The 25,572-nt window shown below is 43.6% G+C and overlaps 1 protein-coding gene across 9 annotated transcripts in view; it reads right to left on the reverse strand.

The window, feature by feature from the left end:
• The window catches only part of ADAMTSL1 (ADAMTS like 1), a 953,154-nt gene that overhangs the window by 38,775 nt on the left and 888,807 nt on the right, over positions 1–25,572 (reverse strand). The window contains exon 25 of one of the 9 annotated variants that reach the window (XM_057720949.1): positions 9,612–9,646. The exons of the other annotated variants lie outside the window; for them this stretch is intronic. Coding sequence (XP_057576932.1) covers positions 9,612–9,646 — 35 coding nt within the window. The remainder of the gene's footprint in view (positions 1–9,611; positions 9,647–25,572) is intronic. 9 annotated transcript variants of the gene reach the window in all.

A 25,572-nucleotide genomic window follows, 5' to 3' on the forward strand; every position in this document is an offset into this window, starting at 1 on the left:
AGGGTTTATACCATCCCACCAACACCAAGAGGTGCCTGAAATATCTCTGAGAGGAGGACAGAAGGAGGAGGATGAAGCGAAATTCCTAAACCTCGTATTTCCCCCACTACCTTCCTCGTGTGTGTGCCTATCATCTGTTATGACGGGAGGAAATGGGTGGCAAACAGAGTAAACCTACCCCTTTAGAGTGTATGGTAAAGAATTTCAAGAAGGGATATTTTAATGATTATGGTGTTAAACTGACCCCCAAAAAGCTCCGTGCATTTTGTGAGTTAGATTGGCCTTTGTTTGGGGTGGGATGGCCCCCTGAGGGGTCACTAGACAAAGAGCTAGTCAGCAAGGTGTTCAGAGTTGTCACAGGGGACCCAGGCCACCCTGACCAATTCCCTTACATTGACTCATGGCAAGACACAGTCCTTTCGCGGCCACTTTGGCTAAAAGCCTGTCTAGAAGAAAACTGTAAAATCATAATGGCTCAGATCATGGCGTCTTCAAAACACTGACCAGAACCAGAAAAGCCCGTTTTGTCTGGGGAGTCAGCAGAGATTCCCCTGCCTTATGCCCACTGTATCCCCCCACTGCCACTGGCACATGCTGCACCTGCAGCAGCTGAAACCCCCTCGAAGGCCATTTGCATTCCGGAGCCCTCCCCTCCTCCCAAGCAACCTGAGATGCCTTTGCCTACGGCTACTCTGGAGCCGCTGACCTTAACCCTTTACACCCCAGCCAAAACACGTCAGGCAACCCTCCTCTTCGTAGAACCCAAGGTGCCTTACAGATGCCACTGAGGAAGATCTGGGGACCTCTCTATTATGACCAAGATGGGCAAATACAAGGGGGGCATCGTACTTTCATATATCAGACTTTTACCACTATTGATCTCCTAAACTGGAAAAATCATACCCCCTCATTCACCAAGAAGCTTCAGGCTATGATTGATTTGATGCAGTCCATCGTCCAGACCCACAAGCCCACTTGGGTGGACTGCCACCTGCTTCTCCTGACACTAACACTGAAGTGTGCCACCGAGTTACTCAGGCCGCTTTAAAATGGTTGGAAGGGTATGTCCTGGAAGGGACACTGAATACAGAGGCCCCTACCCAACACCACTTCCCTGAGGAAGACCCCCAATGGGACCCTAATGAGGCCCGGGAACTCCAAATGCTGGAATGCTATCAAGAGGCTCTTTTACATGGTGTGAAAGAGGGAGCGAAGAAGGCTATAAACATGAGCAAAACCACAGAGGTGCTCCGGAACCTGGAGAGAGCCCAAGCCAATTCTATGAGAGACTATGTGAAGCATTCTGCCTCTACACCCCCTTTGACCCAGAGGCAGCCGAGAATCAGAGGATGATCAATGCAGCCTTTGTCAGCCAGGCTCAGGGAGACATTTGGCGCAAATTACAAAAGCTAGAGGGCTTTGCCAGAATGAATGCTAGCCAGTTGCTGGAGGGCGCCACCAAGGTATTTGTCAACTGGGACCTGGAAGCTAAACGAGAGGCAGATCAAAAATTAAAGAAAAATGAATCTGCTTGCAGCTGCTCTGACGGAGTGGTCAGGACACTCCCGGAAAGGTGTCACGTTAGGTCGGGGCCGAGGCCAGGGAAGTCGGCGGGGAGGATTGCCTTGCCCAGAGGGATGATTAGGATGAAACCAGTGCGCCCATTGCCTCCAAGGTCACTGGAAGAATGAGTGTCCCTACCGATCGGAGAACTCTTATCCCGGCCCTGGAAAGAGAAAAAAAGGCCTAGTGATTCAAGGATGGTACCAATCCACACGGTGGACGAGTGAGACCCCTACAAGTAATTTTGTGGGTCTAGCTGCCATGGGAGGCTATGAAAAAGATTAGGACAGACTGGGCTCCATTCTGCTAGGCCCCCAGGAGCCCATAGTCCGAATGACTGTAGAGCCAACTCACTGACTTCACAGTAGATACCAGGGCAGGACATTCTGTAGTGACTCAATCCATGGGCCCCCTCTCACTGAGACAGGCCACGATTGTGGGAGCCATGAGTAGCCAAGCACATCGCCCCTTTTTGCTGCCTTGACAATGTAACCTAGGCGGCCATGAGGTCGTTCATGAATTCCTCTACATTCCTGACTGTCCTGTAGCTTTGATGGGACGAGACTTATTGGGAAAGCTACGAGCCCAGATAACTTTCAACTCCCCTGGCCTAGCAACTCTGACCCTGGGGAAACCAGGAGCAAAAGCCATGGCCCTTATGGTTCCCAGAGAAGAAGAGTGGCACCTCTACAGTTTCATAGAAAAGCCACAACAAGGTCCTGAGCCCCCTTTTAAGGTGCCTGGAGTATGGGCTGAAGACAAGCCCCCTGGGCTGGCCAGGAATATACCCCCAATAATAGTGGAACTGAAACCCGGGGCAGAGCCTGCTCCCCAGAAGCAGTATTTCATCCCTCACAAGGCACAGATTAGAATCCAGAAGCATCTGGAGAGACTTCTAAAGTACGGGATCCTCTGACCCTGCCAGTCGGCTTGGAACATGCCTCTCCTGCCAGTCCAGAAACTGGGAACAGATGACTACTGGCCAGTTCAGGACCTAGGAGCAGTAAACCAAGCCACTGTCACCCTTCACCCAGTCGTCCCCAATCCCTATACACTCTTGGGGCTTATCCCCGCTGAAGCTGCCTTCTTCACATGTCTGGACCTCAAAGATGCCTTGTTCTGTATTTGCCTGGCCCCTCCGAGACAACCAATCTTTGCCTTCCAGTGGGAAAAATTTGAAAACGGTAACAAAGTCCAGCTGACCTGGACTAGACTGCCTCAAGGTTTCAAAAATTCTCCAACCATCTTCGGCATGGCGTTAGCCTCTGATTTAAAAGCCTTTCCAGCCGACCAGCTGGGCTGCACACTACTCCAGTATGTAGATGATTTATTGCTAGCTGGACAGACTCGGGAGGACTGTATGGATGGGACACAGCACCTCCTCACTCTCCTATGGGAGGCTGGCTACAAGGTTTCAAGAAAAAAGGCCCAGATCTGTCAAGAAAAGGTCAAATACCTTGGCTTTCACCTCTCCCAAGGGCAACGGCAACTTGGCCCAGAAAGGAAGCAGACTGCTCGATTCTGGTTCCATCAACCCGGTACCAAGTTCGGGAGTTCCTTGGAGCCACCAGCTTCTATAGAATCTGGGTACCCAACTTCTCTATTCTAGCAAAACCCCTATATGAGGCTACAAAGTGGGGAGAACAGGAACCACTGTTGTGGGAAAGAGCACAACAAAAGGCATTTGATGAGATCAAGCGGGCCCTTACCAACACACCTGGCTTAGGACTCCTGGACATTTCTAAGCCCTTCTTCTTGTACGTGCATGAGCGTACTGGCGTTGCGGTAGGGGTCCTGACACAAATGTTGGGGTCATGGCACGGCCCAGTGGCATACCTCTCCAAACAGCTGGATTCTGTTGCCCAAGGGTGGCCACCTTGCCTGCAGGCACTCGCGGCCACAGCGCTCCTGGTGTCTGAGGCTAACAAACTTACAATGGGACAAGACCTAACCGTCCGAGTGCCCCACTCAGTGTTAACCTTGATGGAGTATAAGGGACAATAGTGGCTGACTAACGCCTGAATGGTTAAATACCCAGGAATGCTAGGTGAAAACCCACGCATTCACCTGTAAGTAGTGAGGACTCTAAACCCAGCAAACTTACTACCAGTCAGGCCGGGTCAGCTGGACCATGACTGCATCGAGGTCATGGATGAGGTGTTCTCCAGCCGACCAGACCTAATAGACCAGCCTCTCGAGGACCCAGATGTTCAATATTTCACTGATGGCAGCAATTTTGTGAGAGAGGGAGAACACCTTGTCGGATACTCAGTAGTGACACTAAATTCCACTATCGAGGCAAAACTTCTGTCAAAAGGAACCTCTACACAAAAGACAGAGCTCATCGTGCTAATTTGGGCCCTCCTATTGGCAGTGGGAGTACGGGTCAATATATACACTGATTCTAAATATGCCTTCACCACCCTCCATGTGCGCGGGACTCTATATAAAGAAAAGGGGCTAATTAACTTAGGGAGGAAGGACATAAAATATGGCAAAGAAATCCTTGAACTCTTAGACGCAATATGGGCCCTAAAAGGGTGGCAGTTATACATTGTTGGGGACATCAAAAGGGAGATACTATGGTCACCCGGGGAAACCGTAAAGCAGACTGAGAGGCAAAGCTTGCGGCTTCCAAGGGAACACTGGAAACAGTGGCTCTGACTGCTGCGCTGTTTCCTGATCCCCTGGCAGGATGGGACCCCGACTACTCACAGCATGAAAATACTTGGTTTAAGACTGCAAAGGGGAGCTATCTCCCAGGTAGATGGTAGAAATTTAAAGACGGCCGAATAGTAATTTCTGAGGCCCTAGCCCCAACTTTTGTTAAACAGTTCCACCAGGGAACCCACAATGGCCAAACGGCCTCAGAAGCCACAGTGAGCCAGCACTTCTATGTCCCCCAACTTTCTAGCATAGCCCGAGTGGTATGCAAAGAGTGTGAGACGTGTGCTCGAAATAATCCACACCAGGGACCCAAGACCAGCCCTGGGGTACACAGCACTGGGGGGAGCCCCATTTGAAAATGCTGTGGTGGACTCCACTAAACTTCCCCGAGTCCGAGGCTGTAAGTATCTACTAGTTTTTGTGTGCACATTCTCAGGTTGGGTAGAAGCTTTTCCCACCCGCTCAGAAAAGGCACATGAAGTGGCCTGATTTCTTTTGAAAGAAATCATTCCCCGATTCAGAATTCCAATCACCATAGGTTCAGATAATGGGCTGGTGTTTGTAGCTGAGGTGGTGCAGTTGGTGGCAAAGGGGTTATGGATCACCTGGAAGTTGCACACAGCATATTGTCCCCAGAGCTCTGGGAAGGTAGAGTGAATGAACCAAACTTTAAAGTTACAACTGAGTAAACTGTGCCAAGAAACTCACCTACACTGGGACCAGCTGCTACCGATTGCTTTGTTGAGGATTAGATCTAACCCCACTAGACAGATGGGATTTTCCCCTTATGAAATTCTTTAGGGGTGTCCACCTCCCATCATTAGAGGTATACGGAGAGACTTAAAAGAATTGGGCAGTATAACCCTAAGGCAGCAAATGCAGGCTCTCCGCTCGACCCTAGCCAACATATGTCATTGGGTTAGGGAACGACTACCTGTAAGCCTAACCACCGACGTCCATCCCCTTAGACCCGGAGATGCTGTATGGGTAAAAGAATGGAATGTCCAACCCCTAAAGCCCCTCTGGAGGGGACCGACCATTCACTGTCATTCTGTCCACTCCCACTGCAGTAAAGGCAGCTGAGGTGACTCCTTGGATTCACCACAGCAGAGTGAAGCGGGCCTCTCAAGACTGGGAGTACATCCCTGATCCATCCACACAGTGTAAGCTGACCATCTAGAAGAAGCAAGTTGTGGCATCTGGGGACCTGGAGGACAACAGCCCTGCTTCAGTCACTCCGGAAGCTGACTGATCTACGCACGGCAGAAGCTTGAAGAATTAACCATCGGGCAAAACAAACTGTTCTTGTTTCCTATAAAATTGTCACCCTTTATCCCTAGCTGTTGCTGTAATTCTTACCTTGGTTTTTGCTTTAGGGCTGACAGCGACTGCTCCAGCCAACTGGAAATGAAGCCAAAAGATTTTACTAGCACTCCTCTTTTTCCTACGGGCAGGGTGTTTTATTACTGTTGGATGTTTCTAACCTGGACCCCTCTAGTAGACTTAGACTCCCTATCTTGTGACCCATGCATCCGCATAACCCGGTCAGGTCAGGGAGTTACTTGGACCTTGCTTTACTGCACCCACTTCTCATGCCAGGGACAAGTACATGTGACTTGCACCCACAATAAGACCACTTACTCCATCTGCCAGAACAGAGACCAACATACATGTTTTGACCCACAGCCTTTCCCCTTATGAGAAATGGCTAAAAGTTCGGCACTCTCAGGAAAGAAGGTGTTTAATTAATCGGATCCAGATTACTAATCCCTAGCTGCCAGTGTCGGTACTTTTGATATATGTGAAGCCATCGGTTGTACCTGGTTGACCTATAGTAAACCATGTGGAGGTCTACATTGAGAACAAAAGTATGGACCTGCTGATAAATGTATGTGTGAAGGGTCCATAGGCCTTTTGTCATGTGCTGCCGAGGACTATTTCTATTGTCCTTATTAGAGCTGTGTTTTATGGGCCACTTAGAAAGAAAAGGCTGGGACCCGGGAGACTTATTTAGAGGATGGTTTTCAACCTTCGGGGGCTTCAAGACCCTCATAATTAGTGTGCTCTTAATCTTGGGAGCTTGCCTAATCTTGCCCTGCCTGGCTCCCCTGGTTATAAGACTTGTCTCAAGTTTCATTGAGGTCATGGTTAAAATAAAAATGGCCACACACGCAATGATGCTATAGAAATATAAACCCCTGAGCCAAAATGCTCTTGGACCCTAGAAGGGAGGGTCTGAGCATCAAAGGGAATGTGGTGGGAGCTCCCCCAGAACAAAGTAACACTAGGGCCTGGAGGCCATAACTCAACTAGAAAGGAATGCAGTTGGATCCTGCCGTTATCTTTATGTGCCCATTAATGCTGAAGCCCCTCTCTCACATGATTCCTACATAAATCTGTTGCTATGTAACTCCTGCCTAACTCTGTAACTAAGCAACGGCCCAGAGGCCATAGAAGGGGAAGTACCCAATCAGGTTATACGCTCCTTTGCTTGTTACCTTATTTGGGAGACAAAAAAATCCCAATGTATAGGAGTTTAACGAAAGTACATAAGGGGGTGGCCTACTGTGTTCAGGGCTCAGCCTTTGGATATAAATCTGCTGGGCCTGTACCGGTACAATAAACATTACTTCCTGCTTATAGCCTCAGTGTCCTGTCTGCTGCTGCTGATTCCTGCTACAGTAGCTAACTGATACATTTAGGGAGTAGGAGCTTCCAGATCTCCTTGGCCCATGGATCCAAGGCTTCCAGTAGGGTAGAGTTTCTACCTGCATACTGACCCAGCTCTCTCCTGACCTGGATCTTCTCACTCAGGTACTCCAGAGGAGCAGGCTCCCCACATGCCTCTGGTAGCATCTACGCATCTATATGCTGTGAGGTCCATGGCGGTGTCACTGTACTCCTGTTATGAAATGGGTGTGTGAATGGCCTTGGGGAGAGGTGTATAGAAATTGGTCCACTGGGGACCTCCAGGGACCAGAAGCACCCACCCCCTCCAGTCCCAAACGTCTGGAGTGGATTTCATTTTCTAAAAAAAGGCAGGAAAGCTGTACCTTTGTTTAGGCAAATAGCATGATTTCAAAGGTGAAGTTTGAAACAAGTACAGCTTTTCAGGCTTAGTGAAACAGACAAATATATGTCTTCCTATCACATCTGCTTTAAGGAGGAAAAGGTGCCATATGCTGTTGAGATGTTAGCTCCACGAATCCTTTTGTTTGGTTGGTGTGGACAGAGCGTGGTGGGGCTGACTAGATCCAAATTGAAAAATAAGAACGTTGCTATTCCCAGGGAAACAGGAGATACTTGGCCAGGGAATCTCTTATATTTAGCTCTAATTTTCATTTTTCCCCACTCCATTAGTACTGATTTTCTGAGAGACTATTTAGGCAGGAAAAGGAGTGGTAGCAGCCACAGGCTGTTTTCTATGGCTGATAAAATTACTTATCTAGGAGCCAGAAATCTTAGTCAGCTAATAAGTGGTACATTTGCATAACAATTACATTCAAAATCTTTCCTCTTTCCTGGAATCAGAGGCCAGAATGAACAGCCAAGGCACCTCTCTTAGCCCATCTGATTCTTGCATCTTGGATGTATTTCCAGGGCCTTCCAGCTTGGTGATCCTAGTGAGGCATGAGGGCTGCCATGGATGTGGAGTTCTTGAAACACAACTTGAGAAAGACTCTTAAGTAGCAGTGACTAAGACTGATGAGTCTTTGACAGGCTGCCTTCATAGTAATGCCTCTCACTCTGAAACCTATCAAGGTAAAGATCTGTTTTGTAGAAAGTTTTAAAGGAAAAGCAGTTTTGTTACTTGCAAATGCAGTTACACAGATGACTCTCAAAGAGAACTCTATAGATTTTGATAGGGTTCTCTGGCTTCCATTTTCTAATCTATACTTTTCAAATTCATGTTCCTTGGCACCCTAAGGTTTTACAGAGGTGCAGGGGAAGGGGTTGGGGAATCTTGGTAGGGAATCTGCATAGGTGGGGCTTTAGGACTTCCATCCCCATTTCACTCACAGCAGAATTACATATTGGGCTTCTGCATAAGAAGATTCTTTTATTGGTAACCAGTGAATTAGATGATTTTTAAGGTGCTTTTAGGTTCTGAGATTTCTCAACATCATCTCAAACTCATCATTCTTACCCCTTTTCTTCCCAGATAACCAAGTAAAAAGGACAAAGTAGACTTAGTTCAATCTATATTGTTTAGATCAATATGTAGTGAAATTGAACTGTGCCGATGAAGGGCTCCTGGAAGAGAAGTTATAGATGGAGGTTATTTAGGGTTAAGATAAGCAGAGACTAGGGATAGTAGAAGGGGAGGCAGTCTAGAAGATACAGTATGAGCAAAGGTGCAAAGACGAAAAAACTGGGTGATGTGTCTTGGAGAAGAGACTGGTTGACTTAACTGGAACATGGAGGACATAGATGCTGCTGGCATGGTGGGTGAGGGTTGTTATGGGGAGGATCTTGAAGGCAAGAATCTGGTCTTTTGGGAGCCCCTGAGGTTTCTGAAGAGCAGGGGTGATCTAGGTTGGCTTTAGATGAATCATTAAGGTGGTTCTTTCTAAGATGCAGTAGCTTGAGAGAAAGGAGAATCTAGGATATCAGTTCAGAGGTGGCAAGAAGTGAGACATATTTGCAAAAGTAGCTCTGACAGGATGTGAGGAGGAGGGGGTGGAGACAAAGAAGAGAAACTAAAGAGACTGAAACACTAGTGGGATTAACAGAAGTAGGTAAACCAGGACGAGGAGCTATTCCTTATTTCTACCCCTAGAGATCGGTAAGTTTAGTTTCAAGCATATTGATTTTAAAGGTTGTGATAGAACCAAAGGATGGAAAAATCCACTGACATGATAAAGATAAAAATGGAAGTTAGTCAGCAGTAAGAACTGGAGACAGATTTTGGGAACCAGTCTCATGTATGTGTGGAAGAAGTCTTCAATGAAAAGAGGTCAGGTCTCAGGACAAGACAGTGGGAGAATTCTAACATTCAGCAACTGAAGAAGGAAGAGGAGCTGTTAAAGGGGTCTGTAGGATAGGAGAAAAACAGACCATGTGATGTCATGGGAATCCAGAAAGGGAAGGGATTAAAGAAACAGGTTATTAGCAAATAATTGATTTATATAAGAATTTGTGGAATGAATGAGTGCTTTCACTTTTTTTTTTAAAATGAAAATAACTAACCAAACATATTCTTTCCATACCACCCTCTACCCACTGTGCCCAGGTAATATAAAGGTAAACTTCATTCCAACTCACATTGGAATGATCAGGAATTTCAAGTTAGTGGAACTGGAAATAAAAGTGTTGTGCATAAAACATCAAAACATCCCATTCAATGCTATGTACACATATTTATTTAAGAGAGAACTTACCTCTGGGTCTTGAATCTTTAGAAGTGTACCAACAACTGTATTGATAAGAAGATAAAGGATTAAAGAACAGGGTGAATGAGAATGCTTTAAATGTTGCAAAACAGGAACAGAGTAGATCTTGGCCAGAAAACTCTCAAAACAACTTGACTAAGGATTCTAGTATCTAGTAATGGTGAATAACTTGGTTGGACTAGTCTTAAAATGTAAACAACAACAACAAAATACACAAAACAACAACTCTTGGAAAGCACTGAAGAGTGACCAAAAACAGTGGCAGAAACAAAAGGGGAGTCTGTCCTAGAAACACAGGAATTAAAACAGGTGTGATTTGCTACCTAGTGGCTTTTTGCCTGAGGAAATTCCTCAATCCTCAGATGGCCCAGGTTGCTGGAAAATGTATAGCTTCATTGTCTTGAGATGTCAGAGGACAGTGTCTGGGGGCTGTTAGAATAGCTGGAAAGTTAAGGAGAGAAATCATTTAAGATAAACCTTAAAATCTATATAAATCCTGTCCAAATTCTTTTTAGCAGACCCCAGAGGAACCCAGCAAAAAAGCAGCAGCTAGAAGCTGACAGCAGAGTGGAGAATTTAGTCGGTGCCCGCAGCAGGGAAGACAGAAGTTGGAATTTGAGTCCAGCCAAATTAACTGCTGTTAGAACAAAACCAAACACTCTTCAGAGGAACATAACAGAATCCAAAGTCTCTCCAGTATATCATCTATAATTTTCATTATACAATTAAAAACCACAAGATAAGAAAAAAATGTGACCCATACTTAAGACAAACCGCAGTCAATAGAAACCAATCCTGAGATGATGCAAGTGTTGTAATGAATGGACACTGACTTTAAAGCAGCTATTATAAATATGTTTAAGGACTTAGAGGAAAGTCTACTCATAATAAATGAAAAGATGGAGTATTTCAGTAGAGAAGTAGAAACTACTTCCAAATAAGGTCACATTCACAGGTACTGAGGGTTAGAGATTTCAGCAACTTTTGAGGGGGACACAATCCAACCCAAATCAGAGGATTATCCCAAGCACAGCATGACAGTCTGGATTAATTAGTGAGACAAAGAACAGATCTCAATGAAGTTGAGGCAGCCAGAAGTTGAGCAGAATTCTGGAAATGAGGGTGTTATGCAGAAAAAGAGCTCCAGAAATATGCATAAATTCCTCTTGAGTCTTTTCCCAAATGAAGATGTACATGCATAGAGTGAAACTCTGCAAGACTGACCAAAGATCAACCAGGGAGCTGTGAGTTAACTATTTCCCAAAGCTCAACTAGGGCTAGAAGGACTTCACGTTCTGACCAGCCAGAGTGCAATATTCTTGTTCATCATCAGAGGAACTCAGTAGAGACCCCAGAAGAGCCCTAGGGTAAAGGGTACTATAGACCTGCTCTAATCAAACTTAAGAACAAACTTCAAAAAGATCAAACTTTGAATAACTTAACTGCTTAAGAGAAGAAAATCCAACGATCACTAGAAGACAACAAAATCCAAACACTTAATGATACAAAATTTACATCATCTAGCTTTCAATCAAATATCACTTGACGAGTCAAGAAGCAGGAAAGTATGACCCATAACCAAGACCAAAATTTGTCGGTGGAAACAGATCTAGAAATGACAGGATGATGGAATTAGTAGACAATGATATTAAAACAGGGTATTAAAAATGTTAAATATTTAAAGGAAAACATGCACCTAGTAAGAAAGTGGAAGTTATAAAAAGAATCAAATGCATGTCTAGAAAAGAAACATTTTATGAAATGAAAAATTCACTGGATAGGATTAATAGAAGATTAAATAGGAAAAGGATTTGTGCTATAGGAAAAGGATTTGTGCTATTGAAGATGTAGTAATAGAAATTAGCTAGATTGAAGCAAAGAGAGAAAAAAGACTGAAAAAAAACCCCAAAAAACCCAAGTGGTCAAACATATGTTAGCCAAAGTTGTATTTACATGGGTATATCTGTCAAAATTGTATGGCTAAAATCTGTGCATTTTAATAAATGTAAAGTTTATTTAAAGGAATAATTGAGTAGGGATGAGGGTGAGAAGTTAGTAAAAATACAAACAAAATAGGAATGGCAGGAGGTTGTTGAAGTTGGGTGATGAGTGTATGGGATTTATTATGCTGCTCTGCTTACTTTGTGTGTATATGAAACTATCCATAATAAAAAAGGGAAAATATGAAATTACTGACCATCAGAAATGACTTAAGTGTCCAAAAAATTGCTTTTCACATATTCTGTTTATTCAGCTTTATGCTTCTTCTTTAAAGTTTTAAAAAAGTTAAAAAAAAATGCTGTTCCAAACTGCTATTTGCAGATGTTTCCTCAAATATTTTATAATCTGTCCAACTTAAAAATTCCTGCTGGTTGAATTGCCAAAGCAGTCCAGAAGCAAAAGAACAAAGCAGGAGGCATAACCCTCCTAGACTCATGACATTTTTCACAGAACTAGAGCAAATAATCCTAAAATTTATATGGAGCCATAAAAGACCCAGAATTGCCAAAGCAATCCTGAAGAAAAAGAACAAAGCAGGAGGCATAACTCTCCTAGACTTCAGACAATACTACAAAGCTACAGTAATCAAAACAGCATGGTATTGGCACAAAAACAGACATACTGATCCATGGAACAGAATAGAGCCCAGAAATAAACCCACACACCTATGGTCAATTAACCTTTGACAAAGGAGCCAAGAATATACAATGGGAAAAAGTCTCCTCAGCAAGTGGTGTTGGGAAAGTTGGACAGTCACATGTAAATCAGTGAAGTTAGAACACACCCTCTTACCATACTCAAAAATAAAGTCAAAATGGTTTAAAGACTTAAACATAAGACATGACACCATAAAACTCCTAGAAGAGAACATAGGCAAAACATTCTCTGACATAACTCATACCAATATTTTCTTAGGTCAGTCTCCCAAGGCAATAGAAATAAAACAAAAATAAACAAATGGGACCTAATAGAACTTATAAGCTTTACACAGCAAAGGAAGCCATAAACAAAATGAAAAGACAACGTACAGAATGGGAGAAAATATTTGCAAATGATGTGACCAACAAGGACTTAAGTTCCAAAATATACAAGTAGCTCATACAACTCAACAACAAAAAAAACAGACAACCCAATCTAAAGATGGGAAGAAGACCTAAACAGACATTTCTCCAAAGAAGACATACAGATGGCCAATAGGCACATGAAAAGATGTTCAACTTTGCTAATTATTAGAGAAGTGCAAATCAAACTATAATGAGGTACCACTTCACCAGTCAGAATGGCCATCATTAAAAAGTCTACAAATAACAAATGCTGGAGAGGATTTGGAGAAAAGAGAACCTTAGGACTGTTGGTGGGAATGTAAGTTGCTGCAGTCACTGTGGAAAACAGTATGGAGATTCCTCAGAAAACTGAAAACAGAATTACCATATGATCTGTCTGTCCCACTCCTGGGCATATACCTGGACAAAATCATAATTCAAAAAGAAACGTGCAATACTTCAGGATGGCAGAGCAACAGGATTTAAAACAATTTTTGTTTGTTTGCCCGAGTCTCTAGGTGATGTGGTAGGTTGCCACACACCATTCCTGGGACATGTTTTTCTGGACTTCTGTGTGAGACGAGTATATTCCTCTCGTTCTCTTTGGATCTTTGAATGTATAGGTTGCTGAATGTATATCCTACAATCTTAAATATTCGCTCCTTACTGAGGTGGCCTCCATCTGCCAGATAGGTTATTGTATTTCCCTTCACATCTAGACACTGACCACAGAGAATGTATGTGACTACTCGTCTTGGACTGAAAATGCTCTTAGAAAAGTCTACTTTCAGTAGGAAAAGGAAAGTAAAGACCAAAATAAACTAATTATAACTAAAGTGAATGACCAAAATTGCAGGTCATCTGCCTTTTCCATCATGAATCTTTCTTTCAGTGCTTTTAACTAAACACATAACTTCTTAAAAACTTTCTTTGTACTCAGAATTGGTATCCCCTCAGCACACATGGAGTGCAGGCCCTTGTGCTTTTATGTACATATTTATGTGCATGCCTCTGTGTGTACACAGTGGTCTCTGAGGTTTGCCAGCAGCAAGAGTCAAAAGAAGGACTCTAACATGAATTCCCACTGTGTATGTTCCCAGTGAATAATTATCCATGTTTCACTGCTAATGAGAAAACCTGGCTTGTCACAGGGGTTTGTTTCTGTCACGGACATTTCTCATTTGTTAAAGTAAGAGAAGTATCAATCATTCTTTGAAGGTGAGCAAGCTCTCTGGGTGACATTTGTAAGGACACCAAAAACCCTGTGCTAACGCCTTCCACACCTTTAAGAGGCCCAATTACAAACCACGCCTTCTCCCCCTTTGCTTCCAGGAGCACATTAACAGTGTTTCCCACAGGGGCTGGCATCTCTCTTTCTGTTTCCCTCTCAACTACGTGAACATTGATCATTTCCACCCTCCCAGCCTCAGTGCCCACCCCCAGGAAATGGTCCATCACCAGGGAATGGCTGTGCTCTCTCTCCTCAGACCTCAGTTAGTACAGGTCTTGGGTTGAGTCGGTGGCTGAGGGGGCAGCAGTGCCTGGGAAGGCTGCCTAGACCATGAGGGTCTGGCAGCAGAAAGCCCCTCTCTATCACCCCTTCTTAACCAGTGAAAGAAAATATTGCCTTTAGGCCTGCATTGCTGGGTCCACTGTAGCTCTACGCTGAGCCAGAGCCAGAGCCGGGGGGGTTCACATATGTGTGAGGGTTTTCCTCCTAGTCTCACCTACTTTTTGTTGTTTTTTTTTCCAACCACATTAACTGGAGAGGGATAAAAGTTTGGAATGGGGGAGATGTGTGGAACAAGAAATCAAATTATATATGAAATAGTATCTGCTTGGAGTCAGGTTAGCTGTCACCTGCCATGAGCTGACATCCCTGATTAAGTCAAATTGACCTCACTGACTTCCTTCCCCACTGTCTCCTGTTTCACATGAGTTTCTGGAACTGAAATAGCCTCACTCAGGGAAGCAGCCTGAGTTCATCAGGTGAGGGAAACAGGGGAATGGAAAACCGGGAGGCCTGGTGGCCCTGGACCTCAACTTCCTTGCACCCTCCGTGGAAGAGTTTGGCTCACCTGAAAGGTGGTGAGATAGGGCTGCCTCTGATTCTTCTGTCTAGAAAGAAGCTCTGAACTCACAATGGTCATTACTCACCAGATATTTTTGTGGAAGAACTTAAAGTCAGCAAGAATTCTGGTCCTGCTAAGAGATAGGCAGGCAGCTTGATTTGTGGGCTTCTTTGCAGGATAGATCAGGCCAACCAGGCCTTCATTAGCCGCCTGTCACTTATGTGAGTCACACATGCGGAGTTTATTTTCATGAGTTCTTAGCCTTAATGAGCAGAAGGCAAGAATTCAGACTTGCATATTCTACCCCCTCTTCTCCCTTCTCAGCCAAACAGCTCAGAAAAAGGCGGCTGAGCTTGATACACTGATTATACAGAGCGGAAAATGTAAATGGACTGAAAGAGCTTTCCAAGGAAGAATGGTTGGAAAATGGGGACACACCACCTAAAAGAGGAGGATTGAAAAGCAGTGCTCTAGGGATTTTCACTTATTTAACTGCTATCTAAAGGAGAAGAAAGCTGTGGCAGATTAGGGCATGCTGTGTAAAAATATTAGAGACGTGGCATTATTACTTCAGAGCTGGCTCCCGGCCTGTCAGCGTTTCCATTATAATCCTGTATTTTTTCACAGAGTTAAAACTTACTACAAAAATGATGTGTGCTGGGATGAAACTTGGCACTTGGTGTAGTCAGTCTGGGAGTCCTTTCCTTAATTTAATTTTGCACAACTGGAAAATGCTCGCTCAGCCATTTAACATTCATGGCGGGGTCTCTGTTCTGCGCGTGGTATAGGCTAGGTATGGCCTCACTCTAAGACTGTGGGGCGACTGGACGAAAGCAGGGAAGTGGCCTCACTGCATTTTCGTGCTCCCTCTCCTTTCAGGTTTGGTGTCCCCACTGGGTGACAGAGCTGGTCCCTGAAGCAGCACGGAATGAGTGGGAGCTGGCACCAGGCTGAGAGACATTATTAATTCATGTCAGAAAAAACCTCTGTTCCTCACTCCCCATTTGTCAGCCGGACCCCAGAAGGCTGTGGGAGAAGACAAGAAACTTTTAATTTTCACTCTGATTTCTGGGACCTCCCAATAAGCTGGTTGAATAACCAGGCCAAGACTATTCCCATGTACATTTGCCCAAAGAAAACTAACATTAAAACATTCCTGGAAAAAAAGGAAAAATATGAGCCCATTTTCCATTCCCCAAATGTCTTTTTTCCCCCAGGGCAAGCTTTGGGTGTCCATTGGCAGGGGGCATGCTACTGTCTCCATCTCCCTGGGCATCTGGTGGAAGAACCTGATATATTTCTCAGCATGAAAAGGAGCTCCATCCAGATTTATGACTGGATGAAGGCCTTGCCGTCTCCAAAATGCCTTGCTTATTGCTTGGTCACTGCCCTCATCCATCACCTTAGGACCTGGTTAACTCTCTTAGAGGTAAGGAAGGCGAGGTGCCACTTAGGATGTGCACGTACATCCAGTCTTGGCTGTGAAAATATGACTACGTTGGTCTCAGTTAGAGTCCGGCAGTGCTGAGCCCTGTGCTTACCCCCTCGCTTGGGCCACCTTAGGGGGAGGGCTCTGGAAAACAGGGCCGATTTCTTTAAATTCACAGTAGTGTTGATTGGGGTTGAAGCTATCTCAAGTGGGTAATACTCAAGAGTTCCCAGGTGTCCTTCTCTGCCAGCAAGCTCTTGGCAAAAAACACACCTTTAAAAACACATCAGCAACAAAACAAAACAAAACCCACATCAGCATTTTTTAAAAAGTTTCAAATTTATGGGTTTATAAGTCCTTGGTTGAATCTACCCTCAGGCTGCTGGCAGGTGCTACCTGGCCTGCAGGAGGGAAGCCAGGGGTGACCAGAGGAGGCCTGGATGCAGCCTGCCTGGGGCTGAGGAAGGAGTTTCAATCCACTGAGGAGATGGCCTTTGAATGAAACCCAGAATGTGGATCATACTTGGGCCATACCATACTTCTGAGGAGGGTCCTAAGTCAGAACCCCCTCTCTGTGTACGTTTATTGATCACACCCATGGAATCTAGATTCTGTAAGGCAGGAGACGGCTGGTTCACATTTGGTGAACCATCACCAAATGGCAAATATTTCAGGACTTTGAAGACGTGCTCTGTATAATCAAGGCGCTGCTGCTGTGAGAAGGACAGTTTCAGAGTAAAAGCCGTGGACACGATGCATATTTTCTTCCCTGAAGTAATATAACCGACTCCACCCCCTCACTCTAGCCAATGGCGAGGCACGCTAGAAAATATCCAGGTTAGGCTGGGGGGAAAAAAAGCCAGCAGCAGCTCAGAGCCAACATGCCTTCATGAACTCAGCCTAGGTTTGGCTCTGTTTATGGGCCAGAGCCTTTGCAAAGGAAATAAAACCCCACACACTCAAAAGAAAGAGAAAAAAAAAAGAGCCTTTGCTCATGGCCTCGTGCACACCCCATTTCAGCTCTCTTCTGTTGAACCGAAGCCACAGAACAGCAGTGGATGTGAGGAATGGCTAATATTCATAGCAGGTATCCTGAGAGGCCTCCCCGGGGCAGGCCACAGAGTTCAGCGGCGAGCCGCAGGAAGGAGCCACGGCTGACCAGGAATTCCAGAGCCCGCGGCGGGCGGGGAGCGGCGGGGCCCGCGTGGGGACCTCTCCCGAATTTATTATCCCCATAAAGGTCTCCTGGGCGTTGAGGCTCTAGAAACTTCTTGACAAAGTAAAGAAAATAACCAACAGTGTGAGTGAAGGGAATACGGCGGGGGTGGGGGTGGGGTGGGGGTGATGCAGGCGAGCCGAAGCAGGGACACGGGCTGTGGAGAGGGAGAGAGCAGAGTGAGGTGAGGTGTTGCTGCGGCGTGTTTGTGAGGATGCTGCTAGCTAACTGTGCTGGGGGGCGGGGGGGGGGGGGGCGTGTGTTCTGGCAGGTGATGTCTGGCCTTTAGCAGCCGAGCCTGAAGAGTGTGTGGTTTGTCAAGGGCCCATGAATAGAGATGTCCTCTGAAGAAGAGGTCAGAAACCTACCACCCTGAGGGGAAAGGCCACAGGAGCGATGCCACTTGCATCTAAAGAGCAGACGGCATCGCTGTCCAAATGCTTCCTCTTTGTCCTGCAATATTTCTAGTATTGATTTGCTTTGGATCCTAATCCTCTTTGCATTTGGTTCCCAGATCTGCCTCGGTCATATACATCCAGAGACTCCCTTGGAGCATTCAGTGGGCTCCCTGAAGGCTTAAGGGAGAGGTAGTACGGTTCAGAACTCTGGGGCCAATTTTGAACTTTGAAAGAATCATCTGGTTTGAGAGTCCCCTAAAACCAATGCAGTCTCCTTAGGAACCCCAGGATTCAGGGCCATCTAGCCCTGAGTGAGGCAGAACATGTGGTCTTTTGCTGAGAATAGATCACTTCTTGATCAAAGTTATTCTTTTTGGGGGCTTCCGTGTTCTCCATAGCACTTACACTAGGTGAAGGTAGGGTCTAGGAAGGAAAATGCATTTTGAAACAGGGATGTTTACTTAATCTCTGGACAACTGATGGACATGAGAACTGATGTTCCCACTGAACTTCTCAAAGGTATCCCAAGGATAACAGAGAGATGAAAGCCTCGATGTCCAGGCTTGGGCAGAGCAAGGACACTCAGTACAGGGGCGGGGTTATGCATGTCCTGCAGTAACCTCGACGGCACTTCTACTCCATTTTACAGTGTGCAATTAGCATTCCACGAGAGTTTTGCTCCTAGAGCTTTTGAAAGACTAAAGCTGGGAAACTCCAGAAAACAGAGAAGGAAAGAACTTTTTTGTAGAGAAATAAGGTTTTTCACCCTAAAATACTCTTCTGGATTCTGACTTTGGAGAGGTAGCAGGAAAGAAAAGTGCTTATGATAAGGCGCTCCCATGTTGCTATCTGACTCTTTGTCAATTTCTTAAAAATGAAGCAGTAGAAAGACTTTTGCCATTGTTGTCAGTAAGGAAGCCTAGAGCAGTTGGCAAACTTTTAAAATAAAGGTCACATAGTAAATATTTTCGACATCGTGGGCCATATGGTCTCTGTCACAACTACTCAACTCTGCTGTTGTAACTTGAAAGCAGCCATAGACAATACATAAATGAAATGGGTGCGGCTGTGCACAGATGAAGCCTTATTTACAGACAGGTGGTGTCTAGACTTGGCCCGAGGGCCATCCGCTTGTCTAGGGTATGAAATCATTAGAGTTTCTGTACACTGAGAACACACAGTGTAGCAAAATCACTAAATGCCTGTGCAAGATGTATTTTTACCTCCAAAGTCAACTGCCATTTTCATAAGAGAAGGGAGATAAATCCAATACCTTCTTTGCCTTTTAATAGGCTCAACTTGTCTTAAAATACCAATGCATGTTCATCACAGATTAAATGTTCAGAAAAATATAAAAATTAAAAAATCCTAACTATTATGAATTTGTTCCTTTACATATGTGTGTATATATCATTGGATAGATTGATAAATCTCAGCTAATCTCATCAATGAATGGAGATATAGTATCATCCTCTTAAATTGCTGCTTAAGATTCTGTATGTGAATGTATCAGAACTTTATTTGGTCAATCCTCTATTTATAAATGATTACATTGTTTCAAGTTTTCACTAATATACACTATGGTATGGTGACTGTTTCAGTACATACATCTTGGTATTCAAATATCTCCTTAGGTTGTGTTACTGAAGTGGCATTACTTGGCTAATAAGTATCATTTAAAAATATTGGTACAAATAGCCAAGACATGGAAGCAACCTAAATGTCCACTGACAGATGAAGACATGGAAGCAACCTAAATGTCCACTGACACATGAATGGATCAAGAAGATGTGGTACATATATACAATGGAATACTACCCAGCCGTAAAAAAGAATGAAATAATGTCATTTGCAGCAACATGGAAGCAACTAGAGATTATCATACTAGGTGAAGTAAGTCAGACAGAGAAGGACAAATATCATATGATATCACTCATATGTGGGATCTAATTAAGAAATTGATACAAATGAACTTATTTACAAAACAGAAACAGACTGACAGACTTAGAAAACAAACCTATGGTTACCAATGGGGAAACATGAGGGGGAGGGATAAATCAGGAGCTTCAGATGAACATACACACACTACTATATATAAGACAGATAACCAACAAGGACTTACTGTATAGCACAGGGAACTCTATTCAATATTCTGTGATAGGGGCGTCTCTGGTGGCGCAGTGGTTAAGAATCTGCCTGCTAACGCAGGGGACACAGGTTCGAGCCCTGGTCTGGGAAGATACCACATGCTGCAGAGCAACTAAGTCCATTCGCTACAACTACTGAGCCCGCATGCTGCAACTACTGAGTCCACACGCCTAGAACCCATGCTCCGCAACAAGAGAAGCCACTGCAATGAAGAGTAGTCCCCGTGCTCCACAACTGCAGAAAGCCCACATGCAGCAACAAAGACCCAACACAGCCAATAAATAAAAAAAAAAAATTAAAAAAAACCCAGTTCCTTAAAAAAAGATTCTGTGATAACCTATATGAGAAAAGAACCTAAAAAAAATGAATGTATGTATAACAGAATCACTTTGCTGTACACCTGAAACTAACACAACATTGTAAATCAACTACACTCCAATGAAATTAAAATTAAAAAAATAAAAATATTGGTATATATTGCTAAGTTGCCCTCCAGAAATGTTATACTAACTTATGTTTAGGGTAACAATGCATGATAGTACATGCCAACCAATCCTTGGCTATTGTGGTTGTAGGCAGAATAATGGCCCCTTAAAGATATCCACATCCTAGTCTCGGAAGCCTATGAATGTGTTACCTTACATGGCAAAAGAGACATTGCAGTTGTGATTAAGAAAGGATGGTGAGATGGGAGATTATCCTTGATTGTCCAGGTAGGCCCAATGCAATCGCAAGGGTCCTAACAATTGGGAGAATAGAGGATCTGAGTCAGAGAGAGATGTGAGGATACCAGATGTTAGTCTTGAAGATGGAAGGATGTAGGTGGCTCTGGAAGCTGGAAAAGGCAAGAAAATTGCTTTCCTTCTACAGCAGGGGTCCCCAACCCCTGGGCTGTGGATTGATACTGGTCCACGACCTGTTAGGAACCAGGCCTCACAGGAGGAGGTGAGCAGCGCGAGTGAGCAAAGCTTCATCTGTGGCTCCCCATCACTCCCCATCACTTGCATTACCGCCTGAAACCCGTCTCCCTGTCTGTGCAAAAACTGTCTTCTACGAAACTGGTCCCTGGTGCCAAGAAGGCTGGGGACTGCTGCTCTAGAGCCTCCAGAAGAAACATGCTTGAACAATCCTGACTTTAATCCAGTAAGACTCCTTTAGACTTCTGACCTTCACAACTGTTAGAATAAATTTGTGGTGTTTTAAGCCACTAAATTTGTGGTACTTTGTTACAGCAGCAATAGGAAACTGATATAGATTTCATAAATATTTTTCATCTTTACTAATCTCATAGTCAACAAATATTTAATTTTTATTTGTTTTGATTATTAGTAAGATTGAATCAATGATCCAGTAATCCTACTACTGGGCATATACCCAGAGGAAACCATAATCCCAAAAGAAACATGTACCATAATGTTTATTGCAGCACTATTTATAATAGCCAGGACATGGAAGCAACCTAAATGCCCATCAACAAATGAATGGATAAAGAAGATGTGGCATATATATACAATGGAATATTACTCAGCTATAAAAAGGAATGAGATGGAGCTATATGTCATGAGGTGGATAGACCTAGAGTCTGTCATACAGAGTGAAGTCAGAAAGAGAAAGACAAATATTGTATGCTAACTCATATATATGGAATCTAAAAATGGTACTGATGAACTCAGTGACAAGACAAGAACAAGGATGCAGATGCAGAGAATGGACTGGAGAACTCGAGGTTTGGGGGGGTGGGGGGTGAAGGGGAAGCTGAGACAAAGTGAGAGAGTAGCATAGACATATATATACTACCAACTGTAAAATAGATAGCCAGTGGGAAGTTGCTGTATAACAAAGGGAGTTCAACTCGATGATGGGTGATGCCTTGGAGGACTGGGATGGGGAGGGTGGGGGGGAGTCGAGGGAGGGAGGGAATACGGGGATATGTGTATAAATACAGATGATTGAACTTGGTGTACCTCAAGAAAAATAATAAATAAAATGAAAAAAAATTTTCATATTGATTATATTTTAAAATAATATTTTGGATATATTGGATTAAGTAAAATACATTATTAAAATTAAAAAAAAAGATTGAATCAGTTTTAACCTTTGATGTATAGCAAATAATTAATGTTTCTGTGTCACGGATCTCTGAGAATCTCAAGAAAGCTGTGATTCTGTCATCAGAGGAAAGCACACTTGCACACATATTAGGGGGCTTTAGAGTCTGCAGAGCTCAGGGACCCTCGGTTACAAACTACTGAGCTGGAAAATGGGAGGGGAAAGGGTCCCAGCAATAGCATTCTCACATTCAAAGTCAGAATCATAAAACTTGATAGCATTCTCTGGCCACCTAAGATTTGATGTTGTAAAAAGTGCCTGTCCTAGAGGGTAGCCATCAGTGATCTGGCCAGGCTGAGCCTTCCTGCAACACAAAGTATAAAGGCTGGGCGCCTTCCAGCACCCACTCCTCTTGTTCTCCACCTGTTTTGCTCTTTAGCTTCAAAGCCTGAGAGCAATTTGGTTGCTGTTTAGAAATTCTCACACCAGCACTGCGTGGGTGTAGAGGCAGTAGTGACAGGAGATTGGGTATATAGAGATGGCTTGATTAAATAAGTAAATACATTAAGGAGAGTGGAAGCCAGAGATTTACAAATATGGAAAGGGCGAAAAATAGAATAAATCCTCTGGTGCTGGATAAGAACTGGAGATACAGGGAAGCACTCTGGGTCCCAATGTATAAAGACAGAAATGTAGCATGTCTGTGCATGTGTGTATGCATATACATCTTTATACACATATGTTCTTTACTTCTGTGCACTGAGGGGGCCCAAGAATAGTGACACTCCAATAGCAATGAAAAGACCTGACCTTGACATCTTGGTTTCTAAATACTGTTCTCCAAGAGTGGAGCTGGGGAAGTTCAAGGTGAGCCTGGAATATCTTGTTGTGCCAGAATGTAATGAAGTTCTCAAAGAATGGCACGGGCACATCAAAGGGTACAGGAGTCATCTTAAGGTGGCTTTCGATGGCTGAATCTGGGAAATTTTTTTTTTTCATCGAAATAGTAAAAGGATAGCAGTAGATTATAGCCCACTGGATATGACAGGAATCCTGCGTCCATGCAAATATAAATAAATAAATGAATACATTGTAAGTTTAGTGAGAAATGAGGTATTTACCATAGTCTCAAAGCACATCTTCACAAAATACTCATCACAAGGGAAAAAGAGTAACGTTATGATGGAAAAGCCTGGCAGATACTACCATAATCAAGCAACTGGAATTAACATCAGCTGTAATGGTACGATGGCAATCATGGTCATGTGATTGGGGGCAACGAGAAAACAGCATCACTTGGGTGCTGTTCCTGCCACAGATTCATAACTTGAATACAATTGTTGAGAAAATAGAAGACAAATCCAGATTGAGGAACATATTTTAAAATAACAGGCCCATAATCTTCAAAATGGTTAAGATCGTGAAAGTCAAGAGTAGTCTGAAGAACTGTTCCAGATTGAAAAAGACTTAAAAGACATGACAACTAAGTGCAATGTGTAACTAGGGACTGGTTGCTTTTCCTATTAAAGACATTATTGGGACAACTGGCAAAGCATGAAGGAAATACACACTGGTGATGGGGTATCATGTCATCAACTCACTCCCAAATGGATCAGGTAGAGAAAGTTCTTTGTATTACACTTCCAGCTTTTTTTTTTGTAAAGTTGAGATTATTTCAAAATAAAAGTATGGTAATGAAAAAAGAAATTCTTGGACTTCCCTAGTGGTGCACTGGTTAAGAATCCTCCTGCCAATGCGGGGGACATGGGTTTGAGCCCTGGTCTGGGAAGATCCCACATGCCACGGAGCAACTAAGCCCGTGCACCACCACTACTGAGCCTGCGCTCTAGAGCCCACGAGCCACAACTACTGAAGCCCGTGTACCTAGAGTCCATGCTCTGCAATAAGAGAAGCCACCACAATGAAAAGCCCACACACTGCAACGAAGAGTACCCCCGCTTGCTGCAAATAGAGAAAGCCTGCGCACAGCAACAAAGACAATGCAGCCAATAAATAAATAAAATAAAATAAATAAAATAAAATGAAAAAAAGAATACTCTTAAAAAAAAAAGAAAAAAGAAATTCTTCTACCAATCAAGGAATAAAACAACATGGGAGAGGAGAAAGAAAAACCTGCTTTATGTACCAAGACATCAGGATTTGGAGGGTTGAAGAACTGCTAAATGTGAACATTCAAAGCAGCAAAACTGTTAGTGGCTCAGGAAGTGGGGTTGTTAGAGTTTCATTTTATACATGTTTACTCAGATTTTAATTATTTTTTAAAGACTTGAGAAGAAATCATCAGCATGTGAATCAAAGTTATTATGTTACAGACTTTGAGCTGTCTGTGGTGGCTAGAGAGGACCCATTTTCAGAGGAGAAGCTAGGTGGATAAAAGAGGGAAAATCCTTCAAAAGTCATGGAACAGGATGTGTCTGTTGGTTTTTTAAGATATAAACAGCTCATATTGAAAGCTCTGTAAAGCCTATTTAATACGTTTTGTTTTACTTTATTTTACCTCTAATTTAACTTCATATAATGTTTTTTTCTCACTGCAACGACACCATTTTAGGAATGATTTTAATGTGCTTAAAAGAAAAATTTTCAGCAGAATCTCCAGGCAGTCTTTATCTCCCTGTTAGGCATTTCTGAACTCGTAATGATGAGTCAGTCTCTGAACTGTGGCTTTCAGCAAGGATCTGAGATGCCGCGAAAATTCTTTAAAGTCAAGAACAGCAGGATTACCAGGAGAAGAATTAAGAGGAGGTTCAGTGTTTATTGTGCATATAGGAACACTGTGGTCATTTTCTTCTGCGCCTAAATTCTTTTTCTGCTCTCAGGAAGCTGGCAGGACAACAGACACTCAAGCTTGTGCTGGCTTATCTCTCTCGATAGCATTTCAAAGAGTCGCACATTAGATACAAGGGTCACTGCCATGTTCCAGAAAGGGCCTTGAATGAATTTTTGGTCTTATCTCCTTGGCAACAAAAGTTATAGGGAGCTCATTATTTCTGAGCAGGCACTGCCAACAGAGAAATGAAGAATTCCATAATCATAATGGCTTTTCACATAAAAAGATGCTTGACAGAATGTTTTTGGAATGAAACTTGTCTTTCTACATACCTCTCAGAGATAAAGTATTAAAGGTGAAGGATAAAAGAGAGTTTGAACCTGCAAACAGATATAGACATATTAGTAGGTTATGTTTCTAGAATAAGGGTACAATTATGCTTATCATCCTTTCTTCCTTTGGCCTAACCTACCTCTGGCCCAATCTACTTTCTAAGATGTGCTTTCATAGGCTAAAGTGGGTAGGGAACAGCAGATGGTCAACAAAATCCTTTTTAAGCTGTATACGTTTTCAAAGACAGTGCAAACCTTTTTCTATTTTCAGGAATGTTACCTGCAGTCCTAGCATGGGGGTGTCCTGGCAAAGTCTGTCCCAGAATGGTCACGAAAACGTTGAATGAAAAACAAAACTCAGCTCTACCAGTTTGTTCCGTATTGGGATTTTAAGGGTGCAAAATGTCATTCTGGCTCCCTCCTCTGCTCTCCTTTCTGGCAGCAAAGGGAGGGTGCTTTCCCAAGTGGTT

The sequence above is a fragment of the Hippopotamus amphibius genome, chromosome 2 (assembly GCF_030028045.1).
Source record: "Hippopotamus amphibius kiboko isolate mHipAmp2 chromosome 2, mHipAmp2.hap2, whole genome shotgun sequence".
In the NCBI taxonomy this organism is placed as follows: Eukaryota; Metazoa; Chordata; class Mammalia; order Artiodactyla; family Hippopotamidae; genus Hippopotamus; species Hippopotamus amphibius.